General features: G+C 36.6%; 1 protein-coding gene across 2 annotated transcripts; it reads left to right on the plus strand.

Moving 5' to 3' along the window:
* Positions 1-6174, plus strand: LOC108872798 (uncharacterized). 2 transcript variants are annotated; one of them, XM_051066209.1, is made up of 14 exons: positions 1-107; positions 549-611; positions 735-782; positions 1734-1811; positions 1935-1982; positions 2376-2622; positions 3000-3062; positions 3186-3233; positions 3662-3709; positions 4084-4131; positions 4232-4412; positions 4530-4631; positions 4714-4788; positions 4889-6174. In XM_051066209.1, exons 8-14 carry the CDS (start codon positions 3196-3198, stop codon positions 5099-5101), a joined length of 705 nt encoding a protein of 234 aa, XP_050922166.1. In that variant the 5' UTR covers positions 1-107; positions 549-611; positions 735-782; positions 1734-1811; positions 1935-1982; positions 2376-2622; positions 3000-3062; positions 3186-3195; the 3' UTR covers positions 5102-6174. The 2 variants fall into 2 exon arrangements, with proteins under 2 accessions (XP_050922166.1, XP_050921986.1); XM_051066029.1 differs by lacking the exon at positions 1935-1982.
* Positions 6175-18958: the final 12784 nt, after the last annotated feature.

An 18958-nucleotide genomic window follows, 5' to 3' on the forward strand; every position in this document is an offset into this window, starting at 1 on the left:
GATTTGTAGAGCTCTACATTAGCACTGGAGACAGACTGACTGAACACATGCTCCTTGGACAGGACAAGAAAGAGGAGAATCAGCAAAATGAGTGAAAATCAAGAGGGGTAAGTGCTTAAAATATAATGTTAACTCTATATACTGAGGAATTGGGAATGTAGAGTAGACCAAAATACTAAATATAATAAACAGTGGGGTTAACAATGGGAATAGGAGGTCTTATCTAAGTGTGAAGTTTACATTGATTAGCTCCAGCATCGCTGGTCTCTTGCATTGACACTGGGAGATCCTGAAATGTTGTTTTATCCTTGTATTATTAACTACTGAATAATTTGTCTGCCCGCAATGATGAAAAACTGACAAGAAATTGTATTTCTTTTTGTCATGTTACATTCTGTGACACAGAATATACATGCTAAAGAATAGCAAGCTCTAATGCCATAAAAAGACAGGAGACATCTATGAAATTTCTTCAGTGCATTTTTTACTACTCACTACTACCTTACACAATAAAAGATCTGAAAACGAACTGTATTTCTTTTGAGCAGCAAGGAAGATGTAAAATCCTGCTGCCAACAGTGTGAACAAATTCAACGTGACTGCAAGGAAAGGTTTGTCTCCAAAAATTAATTATGAATGTTTGCAGAATTTGTGTTTATATTTTGCTTTACCTTGTCAATCTGTAGTCTGAAGTGATGGTAACAAAATAACCATTTATGATGATTTAAACACAGGATTGCTGAGATGCAAGCTGAATGCGACAAGAAACTTGGAGGGGCAAGGTAAATATTTTTCTGACCTTATTTATTAGATACAGAGGGAACACCACAACACCTGTGCAATATAGTTGTATATTTAAAATGGTGACTAGTTCCTGAAATGCAAGATGAGAGAATGCATGTTAGCTACTACCTATAGTTTTACAAAATAATAACCACATATCATATCTGTAGTACAACTACAGTGGTAGTTGATGCCCTTTCGTCACTTGGCTGCCACCGTAGACTCTCTGACATGCTTGAAAAGGGAGGGGTTGAGGGGACAGGTGTTCAGTTGGTTGCAATACCTGTTTTCACCACCTGATGCCACTAAATCTTACACACTGGTCCTTTATATAAACCATTTAATGCTAAATGTTAATAGAATTTGTGCTTTAAACTCTGAAGCCATGGTCTCAAGTGCTCTAACCTAGATAACCATTCATGATGTTGGTACCCACAGTATGACTGAGATGGACATTTTTTACAAAGGCCGATCTTACCAAAATGACCATTTATGATTATTTAAACACAGGAATGCTGAGACGAAAACTGACTGCTATAGGGATCTTGATGAGGCAAAGTAAACATTTTTCTGAACTTATTTAATACATACAGAGTAAACACTGGAACACCTGTGCATTATGGTTGCATATTCAAAATGGTGACCAGTTTTCGAGACTTTAGCCCCCTCTAGAGGATATCTGAAGTCAGTTACAAAAAATGTGTTTTATTTGGATTTGACACAAACTTAAAAATATTGTTGTTGTAAATGGAAGAAAATTAATAAATCTTGATCATGTTACATCCTGTAACACAGAGAATATAAGTGTTAAAGAACAGCAAGCTCTAATGCTATGCTGTAAAAAAGACAGGAGACATCTAAGAAATTTCCTCAGTGCATTTTTCACTACTTACTCCTACCCCTCACAATAAAAGAACTGAGAAGATTATCCATTCATTTATTTTGTGCAGCAAATGCTCTACGGAAAACAAAGACGTAGAATCCAGGGACCAGCAGTGTGAAAAAACTCTCCGTGATGGCCAGGAAAGGTTTGTTTCCAAAAATTAATCATGAATATTCACACAGTTTGTGTTTATATTTTACTTTACATTGTGAATCTCTAGTCTGAAGTGATGTTACCAAAATAACCATTTATGATGGTTTAAAAACAGGATTACTGAGACAAGAGCTGACTGCAATGAAAAGCTTGAGGAGGCAAAGTAAATCTTTTTCTGACCTTATTTGTTACATACAGAGTGAACACCAGAACACATGTGTGATATGGTTGCATATTTAAAATGTTAAAATGACTAGTTTCTGAAACTGAAACAAGCCCCCTCTAACAGATGTTTATGATCAGTTATAAATATTATGTTTTGTTTGGATTTGACACAAATTTAAAAATATTGTTAGTAATTGGAAGAAAATTAATACATTCTGGTAATGTTACATTCTGTGACTCAGAATACAAGTGCTAAAGAATGGCAAGCCCTAATGTTATGCTTTTAAAAAGACAGGAGACAACTATGAAATTTCTTCAGTGCAGTTTTTACTACTCACTACTACCCCTCACAATAAAAGATCTGAAAACAAACTATATTTCTTTTGTGCAGAACACACAATGAAGACAAAGAAGTGAAATCCAGCTGCCAACAGTGTGAACAAATTAAACATGACTGGATGAAAAAGGTTTGTCTCCAAAAATGAATTATGAATGTTCACAGAATTTGTGTTTATATTTTGCTTTACATTGTGAATCTGTAGTCTGAAGTGATGTTACCAAAATAATCATTTATGATGATTTAAACACAGGATTGCTGAGATACAAGCTGAATGTGACAAGAAACTTGAAGAGGCAAGGTAATTTTTTTTTTTTTGAACTTATCTGTTACATACAGAGTGAACACCAGCACACATGTGCAACATGCATATTTAAAATGGTAACTAGCTTCTGAAACTTGACCCCCCTCTAGAGGATATTTAAGGTCAGTTACAAATAAAATGTTATGATTGGATTTGAAACAAATGCAAAAATATTGTTAGTAAATGGAAGAAAATGAATAAATCCAGATCATGTTACATTATGTGACACAGAATATACATGCTAAAGAATAGCAAGCTCTAATGCTATAAAAAGACAGGAGATGTCTATGAAATTTTTTCAGTGCATTTTTTACTACTCACTACTACCTTACACAATAAAAGATCTGAAAACAAACTATATTTCTTTTGAGCAGCAAGGAAGACGTAAAATCCTGCTGCCAACAGTGTGAACAAATTCAACATGACTGCAAGGAAAGGTTTGTCTCCAAAAATTAATTATGAATGTTCACAGAATTTGTGTTTATATTTTGCTTTACCTTGTCAATCTGTAGTCTGAAGTGATGGTACCAAAATAACCATTTATGATGATTTAAACACAGGATTGCTGAGATGCAAGCTGTATGCGACAAGAAACTTGGAGGGGCAAGGTAAATATTTTTCTGACCTTATTTATTAGATACAGAGGGAACACCACAACACCTGTGCAATATAGTTGTATATTTAAAATGGTGACTAGTTCCTGAAATGCAAGATGAGAGAATGCATGTTAGCTACTACCTATAGTTTTACAAAATAATAACCACATATCATATCTACAGTGGTAGTTGATGCCATTTTGTCACCTGGCTGCCACCGTAGACTCTCCGACATGCTTGAAAAGGGAGGGGGTGAGGGGACAGGTGTTCAGTTGGTTGCAATACCTGTTTTCACCACCTGATGCCACTAAATCCTACACACTGGTCCTTTATATAAACCATTTAATGCTAAATGTTAATAGAATTTGTGCTTTAAACTCTGAAGCTGTTGTCTCAAGTGCTCTAACCTAGATAACCATTCATGATGTTGGTACCCACAGTATGACTGAGATGGACATTTTTTACAAAGGCCGACTTGAAGAGACAAGGTAAATATTAAGCTTACTTTTGATGACATATTAAACACATCTGTAGCAACTACAAACTACAATATGTGACAGTCAGGTTTTGTTAAAATTGTATCATTTTTGTATCAATTTGAATCAAAGAAAATTTGAGGGTAGAATATCAGATGGTTTATTGGATTACATTTGGAATATCCACTTAAACCACTAGTGTGATTAAATGTTTATGACAGCAACCAGTCTCTGGAGCTTTATCTCTGGAGGCGATTTACTATTTTAAATCAACAGTAATAAATACTCAAATAATAAATACCAACAATACTAATACTGATAAATACAAAGGATATAGTACAAATGGTGCACATTAAAATCAGTTGGTACCACATTATTTGTTCTAGATGTGCCCTGAAACAAACACAGGAAGAATTTAAATCATTCAAAGACAGGTACGTGAAACTGGTTACAAAAAGAAATTTTGATTTGGTGCATATGTTGACCTAGTGAAATAAAAAAAACAATTAACACTCACTTTTTTTCTTTGCATAGGGTGGCACAAGGCCTTGGTCTCTCAATAAAGACAGGAGACACTGAGAGTATGAACAACCCAGTCAGCAAAATGAAACTTAAACAGATGTATGATAATTTGAGAATTACAAAATGGCCAAAAATGAGAGGAAATCTGAATTCAAACAAAATGAATGAAGAATTTGCCAGAGCTTTAATTCAGGTATGATACAATCTGGTGATGTAAAATTACTATAGAGTGATCTTACTCAATCCCTGTTCAGATTCAATTAATTGAATTATTTGTTTGTTTGACTAAAAATGAACATGTTGATTACAGAAAATGTTTGAAGACTCGAAAAAGCAAATGGAGAAGAACAAGAAGCTGATAATGGAAATGTGTGGGCTGGATGAGAACAGTAAAGGACCAACACCTCAGAGGGTACTTGACTTTAAGACTATTGTCCAAAAAGGGCTTACTGTGTTACTATATTTCTGTAAGGAGCAGCTTTTCTTTCTTACAGGTTACACAATACACACAGTTAACAATTCAAAATCTTCAGCTGGCTCTGTTCTATAGCAGAAAAGAAGATGTTCAGGTATGTTTGAAATTAGTTTTACTAGTGCATACATTTCATACAATTTTAACTGTGCTTGCATAACTGATAATGCAAAAATCTAACAATGTCTCCAATACAGACTCCTTTTCCTGAATATAAAGGTGAAAACCCCCAGGATGTGATGGTGACTTTCAGACATCTGGCTGCTGAGTGCTACTGGTTGGGCTGTTTGATGGCTTTAAACAATCCTCCTCTTGAACCTTGCCGGAAGTGTGATGATGAACTGAACCCTTCGGAAATTTTCCCACGTCACATTGAATCGGCCTGTGAAATGGAACCAATGGAGCAATGACAAAGTGAATCTGCCTGGTTTAGGTGACCAGCACTATTGCTATTGATTTCAAATAATGCTAAAAAAGAAATAATGCTTTTTGCTCTCACATTAGGTTACAGCACAGAGACATTTAGTTTACTGCTTTATTTTACTTTAGCTTAGAGACTGGAAATAGGAAACCATCTAGCCTGTATAAAAACAGAAATGTAAAAATTCTTTATTATTATATATTATTATTATATAATTTATTCTCTTCCCATATGCGTTACAATTAGTTATTTTTGCACTTTGATTCAACAACTGAGATATACTGTGTTAAATAATAGGCTGCAAAGGTGATGGTAGGTGCATTTTATCACCTTCTGACAGAATGAGACAAGCTGTTTATCCCTATTTACAGTTGTTATGCTATGCTAATTTACCTGCCTTCTAACTGCAGCCTCATATTTACTGTACAGATACAACAACAGCATCAGACTGTCAGGAAGAAAGCAGATTAGCATGCCTCTCTCAACATTTAATACCTGTGATAGTTAATTTGTGTATAGTGCTATAACCACACAGCTACCAATATTCTATTTCATAAAAAGTGAATCAAACAGTCTTATAGTGCCAGTTTGATATATTTTACACTTTTTTAAAGAAAAAATGTTAGAAGTTATTTCTGAAAACATTTACAAATATGATTAATGTTTCTGTTTTATTTATTTTTATCATTTATAACATAATGCAGACTTATTGCTAAATCATAAGTGGATAGGTAGATGGTGTTCTGTAATATTACTATTATTATCATTAAAGTTACAGTTTTTACTACATCTGTAGTGTCAAAAGTAATTATTACTCTAAAGGTTTTGCCAGAGTATCTTCTTGTCTTCTCAGATTGTCACTACAGAGGTACAACCTTCAAACAATCACACAGACTCTGTGATAAATAAATAATTTACTGGATATAAACATTTCCCATCAATCTCAGACATGTCTTTTAGTCTTTTAAAATCAGTGATATGAACTCATGACCTATGTCAAATACAGTTTATATCAGAAGTTAGGGGCATGTCTTATGATCTCACTATTGTATTTTATCAGAGTGTGTGGCTTCAAAACTTTTTGCTTTCTCTGTTTACTACTAATGTAAATCACTTAAATAAATGAGATAATGTCATTGTGAATCTGAATTAATCTTCCACAGCATCCTTTAGACACACACAAAATGCAATGCCATGTTAAACGTATCCACAAAACCTTCATGGACCATATAAGCTCATATGTGTGGCACTCAGAGGGGCAACTTAAAACATCTTTTTCCAGGTGCATTTTATCAAACTCTCTCTGGATGAGAATTTCAGAGTTCCAGAAGTTCTGTCATTTTGCAGTGAACAGTCCAATTCACATTTGGTAAAAGTTAATGCAAAGATTAAAAACATTATATTTAATTTCTGCCTCTAGTGCGGAAACACCAAAGCAGTAAACACAGCAACAAAGACATCACAGCAACTCAAAAATCTTATTGATTACCATAAATCTAAATATATTGTTTGACTGCACTCTACCCTGCACATGAGAAAGCATAACTGTATAACTTTAATGAATGCGTCCCTCTGGCATACCTCGCCGGAGGTAAGCCTCCAGGACACAAAGGAAAATAATGAAATTTGATTCTGAAAATGGTCCAGGTTAAAATGTTAATTCTAATTTTGCATTACTAAGAACACTTCAAAGAATATCAGCCAAATGAAGTTTCTCTGGATACTTCATCAGAGCTCAGAGTGTTTTGAAATTACTAATCATTTTAAAATGAACCACAACTTACAATAATAATATTAACAATTTGCAGATTGTTACAGTGAAATCTTCACACTGCCTTGTCTTCTCCATATGCTTTGACATGTTATGGAAGTCTAATCAGATGTATATAGTATGACTTATCTTTTGTACTTATGAATTATCTACTTCATGGCCCTCAATGAAAAATAAACATGGCTGCATTTCTAGCTGATTATGCTGTTAGCTTCAAATGCACAAGATATGAAAATTTCCATATACTTTGTGGAGAAGCCACACAAAGCAGGAATCAGCAAACATCATTGTCTGGTTTCCTGTTTCCCTTGAAAAACCTCAGACATAACAGAGCTCCTAGGGTATCAGGGGACTGATAGCAACTGTCTGGTTTTCTGTCTATATCAGGAATAGAGGTTCTGGCTTTGACTGTGAACTGTTTGAAAATGAAACGCAAAATTAATAGAATTAAAATATGTAATGTTTGATTTGACATAACTGTATACATGAGCTATGGCAAGAAGATTTTAAAAATCATTCAGACATTTTAATGAATTCCATGACAGTTTGCCCATAGATTTGTATTTTTCTGGTGGAAAATTGAATATTTTAGCCCAAGGGTGGCTAGAGGAAAACATAAAAGTCATCCTCTTGGAACCACAAACATCAACAGAAAAGGTTATGGAAAACTACCCAGTAGCTTGTTAAACATCTTGCTCTGGAACGGAGTGTTGGATTGACTTTGTCGCTGTTATTAGCCCCTGCATCTCGAAAAGTAAGAAAAGACAGTTTCTACAGTTGCAACCTTGTATGTTTAACAGTCTAAAGTTGGCCTCAGTAAAGTTGAAAATACCTTCAGACAAGTAAACCAGACACAGCAGGCTTGACATTTTAAGGGCTGGAATTCAGAAACTCTTTTGTGACTTGCAATTATCCTGTGAAGACTTGTGGCTTGACTTCAACTTACTTCAAAGACTTGACACATGACCTAAGATTAACTCAAACTGACTTGAAGAATAAGGCTATCAGCTATATTCTATACTTATATTGTCAACATGTCTGATAAAAGACCAGAACTGACAATGTGTGTATGTCTTTCAGTACTTTGCCACTACCCTATCTTGTCTATCTTGTGGTACTCAGCAATGACTGAGCTGTGAAGAACAACAAGGCAGCATCAAAAATAGAAACTGTAACAAGTGTTAATGTACTGTATCCTACAGTAGGACCATAGGACATAATTTGGCTGAGAAATGTAACACCACCAGCTTGGCAAATATTGATAGTGTGAGTTAGAGTATATGCAGGAGTAGTTGGGTCCAAGAAAATTTCTGGATGATAAATTGGACTATAACCATATGCATCACGCTGGAGAGGGAAACTCAGCAACAGTCTTATAGAGAGAACAGCGGCAAGCAAGTTCATCACAATCAGAGCTTCCTCTCTCCTTGTGACTGCTAAAAAGAAAATTAAATAACCACTGAATGCCACACACACACACACACACACACACACTCCAGTGGGAATTCTCACAGCTGCCATTTCTGCCTGCCAGGGCTTGCATCATCAGGTACCAGAAACCTCCAAAGCCTCTGAAAAGCCTCAGAGAGATGAGAGGATCACTGATCAAACTGAGAATATTCTGAGTCACCCACAAACCCAGAGACAAAAGGTAAAGGATAAAGGAACAGGCTGTGAAATGATTGTCTTCCCGGTGTTATTGTACCCAAACCAAAAGAAAACATGTTTTCTTTTGACAGCCTATGGGTATTTTTCCACATATAGATCCAATTTGTTCACGCCTTATAGAAGCTACCTCTCACATGTCTCTTTGGATCTCGTGGCAATCCTTTTACTGATTCCAACAGTTGCAGACAGAAGCTTATCTGAAGCAGAGAAGCAAAACACACTGTGTTAATTGGAGAGTTACTCCGGAGAAAGGTGGCGGTTGGAGTGACACAGTGAGTGAATCAGCCTTATTCAGAAGATTCTGATTCAAATGTTATTGAAACCTGATTGGTGTTTTGAAGTACATAGCATCACCATTATCATCAGCATCATTGTCAAAGAACAAAAATCTCTCATTTGAAATGACAAAAACTTTTATACTATTTTATATGTATATTTTCTCCTTAAAATAACAGCTTCAAGAGAATAGTACCTCTGAGTGACAGTCAGCAGGTAAAACTGCTAGAATCAGCCCAAACAAATTCTGGAGTAATGACGATCTACAGATTTAGAAGTCATTAAAAACCAGTGTTCATCTCTGATATCCAACCAGGAAACTTTGAAAATATCAAGAATTATAAACAGAGTTTGGTGTGTTTGTTGCAGTAACAGCATTTCCAGTTCCAGAAACCAGGGACTGTGCAGATTTAACTCTATTCGGTCATGTTTTAAAGGAGCAGTGTGTAGGATTTAGTGGCACCTGGCAGTGAGAATGTTAATTGCAGCCAGCTGAATACCTGTCCCCTAATCTCTCCCTCTTCAAGTGTTTTGGAGAGTCTATGGTGGCTGTTAGGTGATAAAATAATGTCAACTACCACATCGACCTCTCAGTAAGTTATTCACCTTGTTTATGTGCACTTGTTTCATCTCAGCTCAGTGTGTGAATATTGTGTTTTGTTGTCACTTACAGCTGTCGTTTATCTCCTCTCCTCTCCTGTTTCATGTGTGTGTCTTTATATACAGTTTATGGTGTGTGCATGCATAGCCCCTTCATACACACAGAGTAGAGCAGCAGGGGGAGACAGGCTGACAACTCAAGTGTTAAGCGCAAGCAAACCTCCCACAAGTGTTACTAAGTGTCTTTAAAATCGTTGGTGGACAGACATTGACCCCAATGAAAGTCAGGCCAAAATATTCTTTTTCTTTTTTTTTTTTTAACTCTCTGCCACTGATGGCAAGGAAGCTAGCCGTTGTCCTCACCTGCAACTTTGTTAATTATTATTAATTATTATACAACCACACCACCCCAAAATAGTCACCCTAGAGGGAACACTGTATATTTAGATATTGTATTTAGTAGTTTGTCTGTAAAACTATAGGTCACAGCTGACATGTAACAGACTGTGACAGGCTGTGACATCATCATAAATATGCTAAAGGCCCTTTATAGAGCCACTGTTTGGTTTGGTTTGTCCGTTCTGGGCTACTGTAGAAACATGGCAGTGCAACACGGTGGATTCCGTGGAAGAGGACGCTACATAGATATAAATGGCTCATTCTAAGTAAACAAAAACACAATGATTATTAGAGTATGTAAAATTTGTTTATTTTCTGTAAATGAAAACCACTTAAGTGCTTGAACTTGGAGCCCAACAGAATTAATTACCCTCTGTGGCTGTAGAGGTTGCTGTTGATCAGCAAAATTTAAAGTGTTGCTTTAAACCATCTTTATTATCTTTTATCCACTGTATTATGTTTTTATTATTTGATTTCTCTCATTTATATCTGCTTATTTATCTTATATCTCTGGTATATTTGTATACTGTCTTATTATTAGCTTGTCAATCATCTGTAAACCGCATGTATAAAAGGTTCTATACAAAAAACATTTGATTGATTAATTGAGCTAATTCTATTGTTGGATGTAGGAGCAAAGTATTAATGCCTCCTGAGAGTACAAAGTGCTGAAGTGTCTTTGTATGTGATAAGCCTTCCAACTGGACTTCCTGAATTTTATCCTCTCACTGGTACATGTGGCAACAGTACTGCAACAGTACAGTGCTATTGCTGGCCTTTACCTGACATTATTGCAAATTACACATTTGTTCCTGCATGTCACAGAGTACTGTAGTGCCACATACTGCCATTAGGAGGAGCTCTGGTTCCTCTGGTTGACAACAAAGCACTCTGACCACAGAGGCAGGAGATGGTGGTTAGTGTGAGGATTTTATCCAGCTCACATTCCTTCTCTGGGAGCCACACACGGCCATAATTTCCCTGAATACTAGACATCATCTCATACATCACACATTTGTCCTCCTGATTGATGCCATTCATGCAAAAAAGTAAGGCGCACCAAAACTCCTTCTCCCCCATCTATCCTTTCTGCCTCCGCCTGCATCCTTCTCTGCCTCATCTTTTATACATCCTGTGTTCACTGCCACCTGTCTGCTCTCTTTCTCGATGCCTCTGTTGTTATTTACTCCTCTAACTCTGATTATTGTACAGTATGTCACATCAGCTAGATGTGGATTCCCTCCATCTCTCCTCTCTGTCTTTCTCATCTTCAACTCCTCGCCTTTGTCTCTTTCGTCTCCTGCTCTTCTTGTGGCTCAGTTAAGCTTGAATGAGAAAACAGAGGGGGAGGAGTGGAAATACTGTAGCAGCAGACTGAGGTTAAGGTTGAGGTGTGGCTTGCAGGGTGGTGGAAGACAGCAGCTGCCCAAATATCACTGTAAGACACACACATGTATATCCATGGCAGAGCAACATGGGAACATGAAAAAAGATCACAGCCTAAGTGTGTGTGCATTATGATGTCGGCCCATGTTGTAAGCACATTTTAAGCTTTTCACCTATACTCTGAACTACAGCGCTGGGTTCCTCTTTCCCTCTTTAGCTTTTTAGACACTGACCAAATTATGTTGCTCAGCAAATTCTTTGTCAGGTTTTGTGACTTGACTTTTGATATATATTTCATTGAATATATTCTGTATTTTATTTCCTGTACAGCAGGTATTGTACAGCAGGTATCACCAAAACAGGGATATACTATTATCATATTACAACCCTTTCTCCTAGAAATTACATATATCCTACAGCTAATTTGCATCAGGAGTGAACATACTGTAGGAAACATAGCTGGAACTAGATTATGCTTTCTATTGACATAACAAGGACATGTTGTTAATTTATACATTTGCCAAGTTATAAATTCTGTTGATACTGAATGTTTTAGTAAACAATTCACAGACAATATCCAACCTTAGAGTACAACTTTTTTATGGTTAAGTTTTTTCACTGCTGGTTAAGGTTAAGGTTAAGGGAAAGATCATGGTCTGGTTTAATACACAAAAAGTCCATGGTGAATACAGACAAAATGTTTATTTACACACTGACATTTACAAGATAAGGTGAAGCTCGATCTCTGGTACAAAAGATGTGCACTTTGTGTGACCGCCATACACCTCACCTTGCAACCCACTTTGCACCCCAACTAACTCCTGGTAACTCCACTGCCATTAATAAATGTGCAGCTTTTATTCATTATTTCAAAAAAGACACAACGTTGCCTCTGAGCATAATCTAGCCAGCAATTATGTTGCCACCACATATATATGTATGTAGTGTATGAACATAATTTCTGGAAGACACAGTTGCATATTAACAAGACCAAGAACCAGCAGCCATGCTAGTGACTGTGAGGCTATGCTAAAGCACAGTGGTGATTTAAAATGAATACTAAAGTCAGCATGCTAACACGATTGTAATGACAATGCTACCATGCTGATGTAATTCCACTATTTTAACATAAAAATATGCTCGGGTCACAGTTTTGTGGGTAAAGTGTGAGTTAAAACAAGCTGTTGCATGGCTTGTGTATTGATAAATAATAGAGATATGTCTGAAACCATCAGATGCGAGACTGCCAACTGAAAAATGTGGATAAAACACTTTCTGTATAAACAAGTATAGTACCAGACAGAGTGAAAATTATGATGCTTTATGGAATGTCTGGGAGGTCATTTAAGCTAGCAATTCATCTAGTAGTTGCTGAGACATTTCACTTAAACCCCATTAACTCCATAATGGCATTAGATGAAAAATCAAGCTAGTGTTGTTTGCTAACTAGCCAAAGTAGAAACACATACTTGGCAAATACCTATGGATGAATTTTGGTGTGCCAGGTCCCCATCACAGATTTATCATGTCATGATCCATACAGACACATAGAGAAAGACAGAAAACAGTCCCTGTTTGCTGTTTATTTCTGCTTTTTCCAGGCCAGCAGCAGAGTGTTTTGCACACTACAATGATCATAGCAGTCAGCATTAATACTTTTGTGCTTGTTCTGCTCTCAAAGAGAAAGAGACAGAAGAGGTGGTGCAAATAAAAGGGAAACCTTTTATGTTTTGAAGTAAGAGGTCATTGTGGCAGCTGGAAACAAGTGTTGCTGACATCCATTTCCATTTTCCAACATAAGTGCTGAATGGGAACAGTCACGGTTTCCAGACAAGATAGATGATAAACTGAAACCTACAAATTCTCCCATATTGAACTTTGGATGAAGCATGAGTGCAAAAAATCTGAAAAAAGATACACTCAGGAAGTAGCCGATTTATTTATTTATTTCTGACTGTGCTTTATATTTATCAAAATGGAGTCTGCAATCATTTTATTATTAAAGGAAACAGTTTTACTGTCAATAGTATTCTTCATTCTCTGGTTCATTCAGATTTTAGACAGTGGATTAGGCTTCTTGAAAGACTACAGTCTCATACCCTCTCTCTCTTGAGCCTGGCACACACTAAAAGATTTTTAAAATGTTTTAAAATCCTGATTTAGAAAATGTGAGAGACCACACACATGATGAAAAATTATTTCACAGTTTCGTTCTTATAGTGTGTGGTGTGCTGTGTTGGTCTTCTCATTGCACACCACACAAACAGATTCTGTACACCGGCAACCAGAGTCTTGACTCTCAAAACTCGAAATCTTGTGCAGTCAAACATGACTTTCACTCAATCAGCTTGCTTCCTGATTGGCTAACACCCCATTCGACGTGACAATCCACAGAGTGCATGCTCAGCTCTCCCCGAACATGAACATTGTCTCAGATTGGGGAGGGTAAAATCACTCTTAACACACCCCACACAACAGGAAAAGATAAGATGATCTTTGAAACCATCGGATAATCTGGCCTTTGCTGACTTTGACTGGGAGGGGGGCGTAATCTTTTGGTGTGTACCCCGCTTTATCTGCACTGATCTTTTCAGTGAAACATACAGCTGCCATATGCTGTCAGACTGTTTTATACTTTATTTTCTTCCCAAAGTCAATTCATTTTACGTCACCAAGTCATTTGGTTTGTACATTTGATTTGCTCTCTTTTAAGCATGGCAGGGAACACTGCCCAGCCTGTGATTTTATAGCAAGTAAGAATCATATTCTTCTGGTCTTGACTGGATGTGAATTCAGGTGAACCACATCACTGCTTATTAACCACATCACTGTTTATTAACTCTAATATGTTCTTTGAACAGGAGTTTTACATGTGACCAACAATTCAACACACATTCAAGGCCCATTTTGCTTCTATTTTTTATTGAAGTAGGTGTTTAGTGGCATAAATCTCTTTTGTGCAATCATTCACATTGTAAGGAGTGGTTAACATTTGACCAAGAGAAGAATGTTAAAGTACATGCTGTTAATGACAATTACTGGAACAAGCAGAAAAAGCAGGTTGCTGCAGATTACAACTATTATTTGAAAATGCTGGTATTTAGCTCACCTTCCCCCACCTTCAGGTGAGAATGAAAGAAATGCATATGTGACTGCTGAGTTAAAATCAAGGATGCTGTTTACAAGTGAAAAGTGTTTGACTTGGAAACAGAACATGTGAACAGACAATGAGCCTCCTTGTCAGAAAATAGAAAATTATCCAACGCAATGGTGCAGTTCTGCATCATGGAGCACTAATGAAAGCGCTGTGGATAAAACTCAAGTACAGGTGCAAACACCTCAGGAGAATGAGGTTGAACAAATTTATTTTAGAGATTCCCAGTCAGACAAAAATCCAGCGTGCAGATAGGAGTGAAATCTGACTCCTCCTGCCAAACAGTATTAAACTGGCTCCTTTTGTCTTTGCTCTCACTTGCTTGCCAGGTTCCTGATAGCATATTCAATATGAAGCTGGCAGAAAATTAATGGCTCCTGATAATAAACAGAACTCGATACTGTTTGCTTAGTCTGTGGGTATGAAAGCAATTCACTTCATAACAGTTGGCAAGAGGCACCCTATTAATTTATGGACTGTCAATATCTGTAGTTAACATTGAACAATGGGAAAGGGATGAAACCAGCAACCACAATAGGTATTTATACATTTCTTAAGTTTGACCAAAAGTAGGATAAGTTCAATTCAAACAAATAAACAAACATTTCTGATATACTACATGTAAATTTCATTTTTATATATATATATATATATTATATATCATATATATATATATATATATAAGCTTTAGTGTGTGTGTGTGGAACGGAAGTGGTCAGAAACACAGCAGGTTGTTGAATGAATTTGTGGTGCTGAGAGTACTCTGAAGCTGCAGGAGAAATGGCCTATGAGAGGAAATAGTTTAGCCATACATAGTTGGCGGTAGATGACTGTGGTTGGAGACCAAAAGGTTTAGTTGGACATTTTACCTTTCGGAGTTGTTGTTGCTATTATTTATATATTTATATAAATATATTTATATATTTATTTATTCATCTGATATTACAGTCAGTTTTGCTGGTAATATTTTTGGGAATATATTTTTCTGATATTTATTTATTCATGAGCTCACATTTTATACAATGCATATTATAAGTTCATAAAAGTATGACTATTGGATAGAAATCAGGGGAACTGATAAAAAGACATTAATTAAGGGAATTACAATAACTAGTTTTACTTGTACAGTACACTGGGGAAGTGCTTCTTCCTTCATAAGGTAAATTCTGAATACAAGACTTTTAGACTTTGGCAGTGTTGTAGGTCTCAGTTTCCTTTCAAGACTAACGGCCCATGGAGCAAAAGCCTCAGAAAGATGTCCGTGTTTTTCTCTTCTACCAGACACTGACTGAAGCCAGTCACTTTCACTGGTGCTGCTTCCCTGAAATCTAATTTCATGCTGCTCTCACCATGCACCATCCTCTGGTTACGCTACTGATCTAATATCTCAGCTGTTAGATTGATTTACATTGCAACAGCTTCTATTTGGAATGCTTCTGTGTTAACATAACAGTCTTTTAGTGTAATAGCTTACATGCTTTTATAATAATGTTGTAGGTTTGGTCTTAATGAGCTTGGACTTGATGTATTCATGTACTTTGTATTCTGTATTTAAGAGGATAAACCAATGTAAATATATGTCTTAAAACATGCCATCCATGTCCCATCTTTACTATGTATTCTGTGTGAATCTAAAGCAAATTTTAGAGAAAACCTGACATATAGAATTAATGAAAAGATTAGATTAGATGTGGATTCATCCAGGCAATGAAAATAAAAAATAAAACTAAAAAATGCTCTCTTCCATGGGCTTTATGTATCTGCTTCAGAAATATACAGAGACAAGTAGAGAAAGGAGAGAAACCTGGAGGGGTTAAAGAAAGACCTGGACTTCCTGCTGAATTTTGAGATCAGTAAGAGACTGAGCTCAACACTGAGATGCACAGCAGGTACATATGTTTCTGGCTGGCTTACAGCTAATATCTGCACAGTCAGTACACTCAGTAGGTATCTGGGTAGGTATCTCCTCCATGATGAATCTGGTACAGTTAATAAATGTAGCGCTTCATTCATTCAAAAAACCTGTGATTACATTTGCCATCCCAACATAATTGGAAAAACATTTTTCTTACATATAAAGAGTAATTTCTAGGAGACAAGGTTGGATAAACACATACTGCACAAATTGATTGGTGGAATTTGTGCAACTGACTTGGCAAAAATCACTCCACTTTTTGTTCTAACACATCTTTAACTGTCAAGCCCTAAAATGCTGACACTTCATGTATAACTAAAATGCTCTTGGGCAATTTTTTGCATTTGTTTTTCCCACAATATCGACTTCTAGCAACTAAAGCTTGATAAGAATTTTATGTTTAGGCACCCAAAGCACTTAGTTAAGGTTAAGCAAAGATTGTGGTTGTAGATAAATATTGAGGAAATCAACAGTGATATGAAGCACAGCACAGACGTGTTTACTTAATTAACATTTATCGGAAACCACAATCTTTCCCTGACCTTAACCAGGGTCACGAACCTCAGGCACCAATTACATTTCCCTGCAAAACAAATTAGTAGAATATGACCTTCACTTCTAGGAGACAGGGTTGTTCGGGTGCTTCCCAGCAATTTCCAGTAAAGATCCAGCTTTAATTTGGCAAAAATACAACCTCAACAAATCTGGCTGCTGGCCTCTCTGCCAACAAAATGAGATTCATATTTTCAAAAATGCTACTGAGCCACAACCGTAACCCTTGAAAGCATGTTCTCTTTCTGCTCTGTTTCATGAGCAAACACAGTAGTGAGAGCTCAGAGACATCAGGAGGAACATGAAACAGCTTCATGCAGCTCAGTATCCTATTTTCCCCCTTTCTCTCCATTAACAACATGCCACTTTTCAATTTGGTCCATACTATGCCTGAAATAAAAGCATTTCAGGGAATTGATCGATACCCATTGATTGCTACACGATATTTTGTTAATCTATCCTCTTAACTCAGGTTGAAATAAAAGCAGCATTCTGGACCAAGTTCACAGATAAAGCTGTATAAACAGACCCTTAAGAATAACCCAGTGGTTTGGTGAAAGCCACCCAGCTGCTTCAGTTCAGCTGAATCGATTTATCCTGGATTTCTCCATAAAACACATTAGACCACTTAGATTTTTTTTTCTTTCTCTCAAACCAAAGTATCTGCAGACACCCACAGCTCTCTCATTCCTCTTTCATCAAAAGTATTCTCACTAAGAGTAAACTTAGTGAGATAGGTTTGTTTCAGACATATGGTGCCCCAGAATATCATGAATCAAGTATACTTTGGATGGGTGAGCTTTTGAGAAGGTAACAGCAACATCTGAACATTTTCCAGGCAGTGATTCTATAGCTGTGATCAGGGAGTGCATTCAGGGAATAGAATCAGAAACTAAAACAAATTATTAGTGGGCAAATAATAAGAAACACAAGAGACATTACATGGTCCAAGTAAGTCTGAGTGATGATTCACATGTACATGCACATGTATATCCACTTTGTGTTTACTCAGACTTATTATAAATGAAACAAGTAAAGAAGAGGAGTAAAGATGAAGTCATATGGGCTGACAGGTAATTCACTGGACAAGTTTGATAACTGTGATCCTTGAACTGTGCTGTTTGGTTTATTTTTTCCCCTCTGGTCATCATAAAGAGCTCATTTAGAAATAATTCATTCATCCAATAATTCATGTATCCTGAATAATGACAGAAGTAATGAAGAAGTAAAAGTAGGAGAATAAATATAGACATGTATTGTAAAAGAGAGGACCTTTGGTTTAACTCCTTTCACTTTGTAATGCATAGAATAAAATCCCTGTATGAGATCACACAATCCACAGATGGATTTAGGTTAGATATGAAAGCACCCTAAAGCTACAGTAAATGAGCTGAAAGGTCAGCTTCCTCTTTCTCTCATTTGGACTCTCCAGTGTGTCTCACCCCATATAGGTTAGCCAAGTGAACAGTGACTGCTATTCATCATCAGACCAGGGTCCTATTTGGCCCATATGGACAGCACTGATGTCGTGTTAATATCAAGCACCAAGGTCAAGACTGGCCAAATAGACCAGCAATCCCTGACTGATTTAAAACTACACTATATTGTTTAGAAATAGCAATGACAGCTAAGGTGAAAAGAAACACATGATAACAAAGTGTGTAATATGGTGAGCAAATGGGAAATAGATGCAACCAAATTACAAATTCTGTATGTTATTTTCAGCCAAAGATGAGTCATAGAGTATGTCTGCCTTTTCACCAAGCAGATGCTCTCAGGTTGATGAGATGCAGATGAGATAAATCCAGCATGTTGGAGTGTGATGTTCAGAATTTTTTTTCTTTCCCACTTCAAGTGCTTTAAAAAGAAACAGCTAAAAGAAGAAATGCTGTTCACCCATTCACAACCCTTTCACCTACAGAGCATACCTCCTTTAAACAGCCCTCCTACATACTCCAGCAAAAAAAAAAAAAAAAAAAATCTTTTTATCCTGCAGTGATGGATTTGTATCTGCTATGCAACTGCTTATAGCAGTGAGGATGATTTGGACAGCTGCAGGCATGGGTTGATTTTTGTAGAGTTTCCTCCCTTCTGTCTTTACTTGTGTGCCTGAAGAGACTTAAAA

This window comes from Lates calcarifer, linkage group LG1 (genome assembly GCF_001640805.2).
Source record: "Lates calcarifer isolate ASB-BC8 linkage group LG1, TLL_Latcal_v3, whole genome shotgun sequence".
In the NCBI taxonomy this organism is placed as follows: Eukaryota; Metazoa; Chordata; class Actinopteri; family Centropomidae; genus Lates; species Lates calcarifer.

Bases quoted from the DNA above. Each gene is read 5' to 3' on its own strand.
- LOC108872798 (XM_051066209.1), top strand. From the start codon at position 3,196: ATGCAAGCTGTATGCGACAAGAAACTTGGAGGGGCAAG. The intron at 3,234-3,661 runs GTAAATATTTTT...TGGTACCCACAG, and splicing joins AAGAAACTTGGAGGGGCAAG to TATGACTGAGATGGACATTT. The intron at 4,789-4,888 runs GTATGTTTGAAA...TCTCCAATACAG, and splicing joins GCAGAAAAGAAGATGTTCAG to ACTCCTTTTCCTGAATATAA.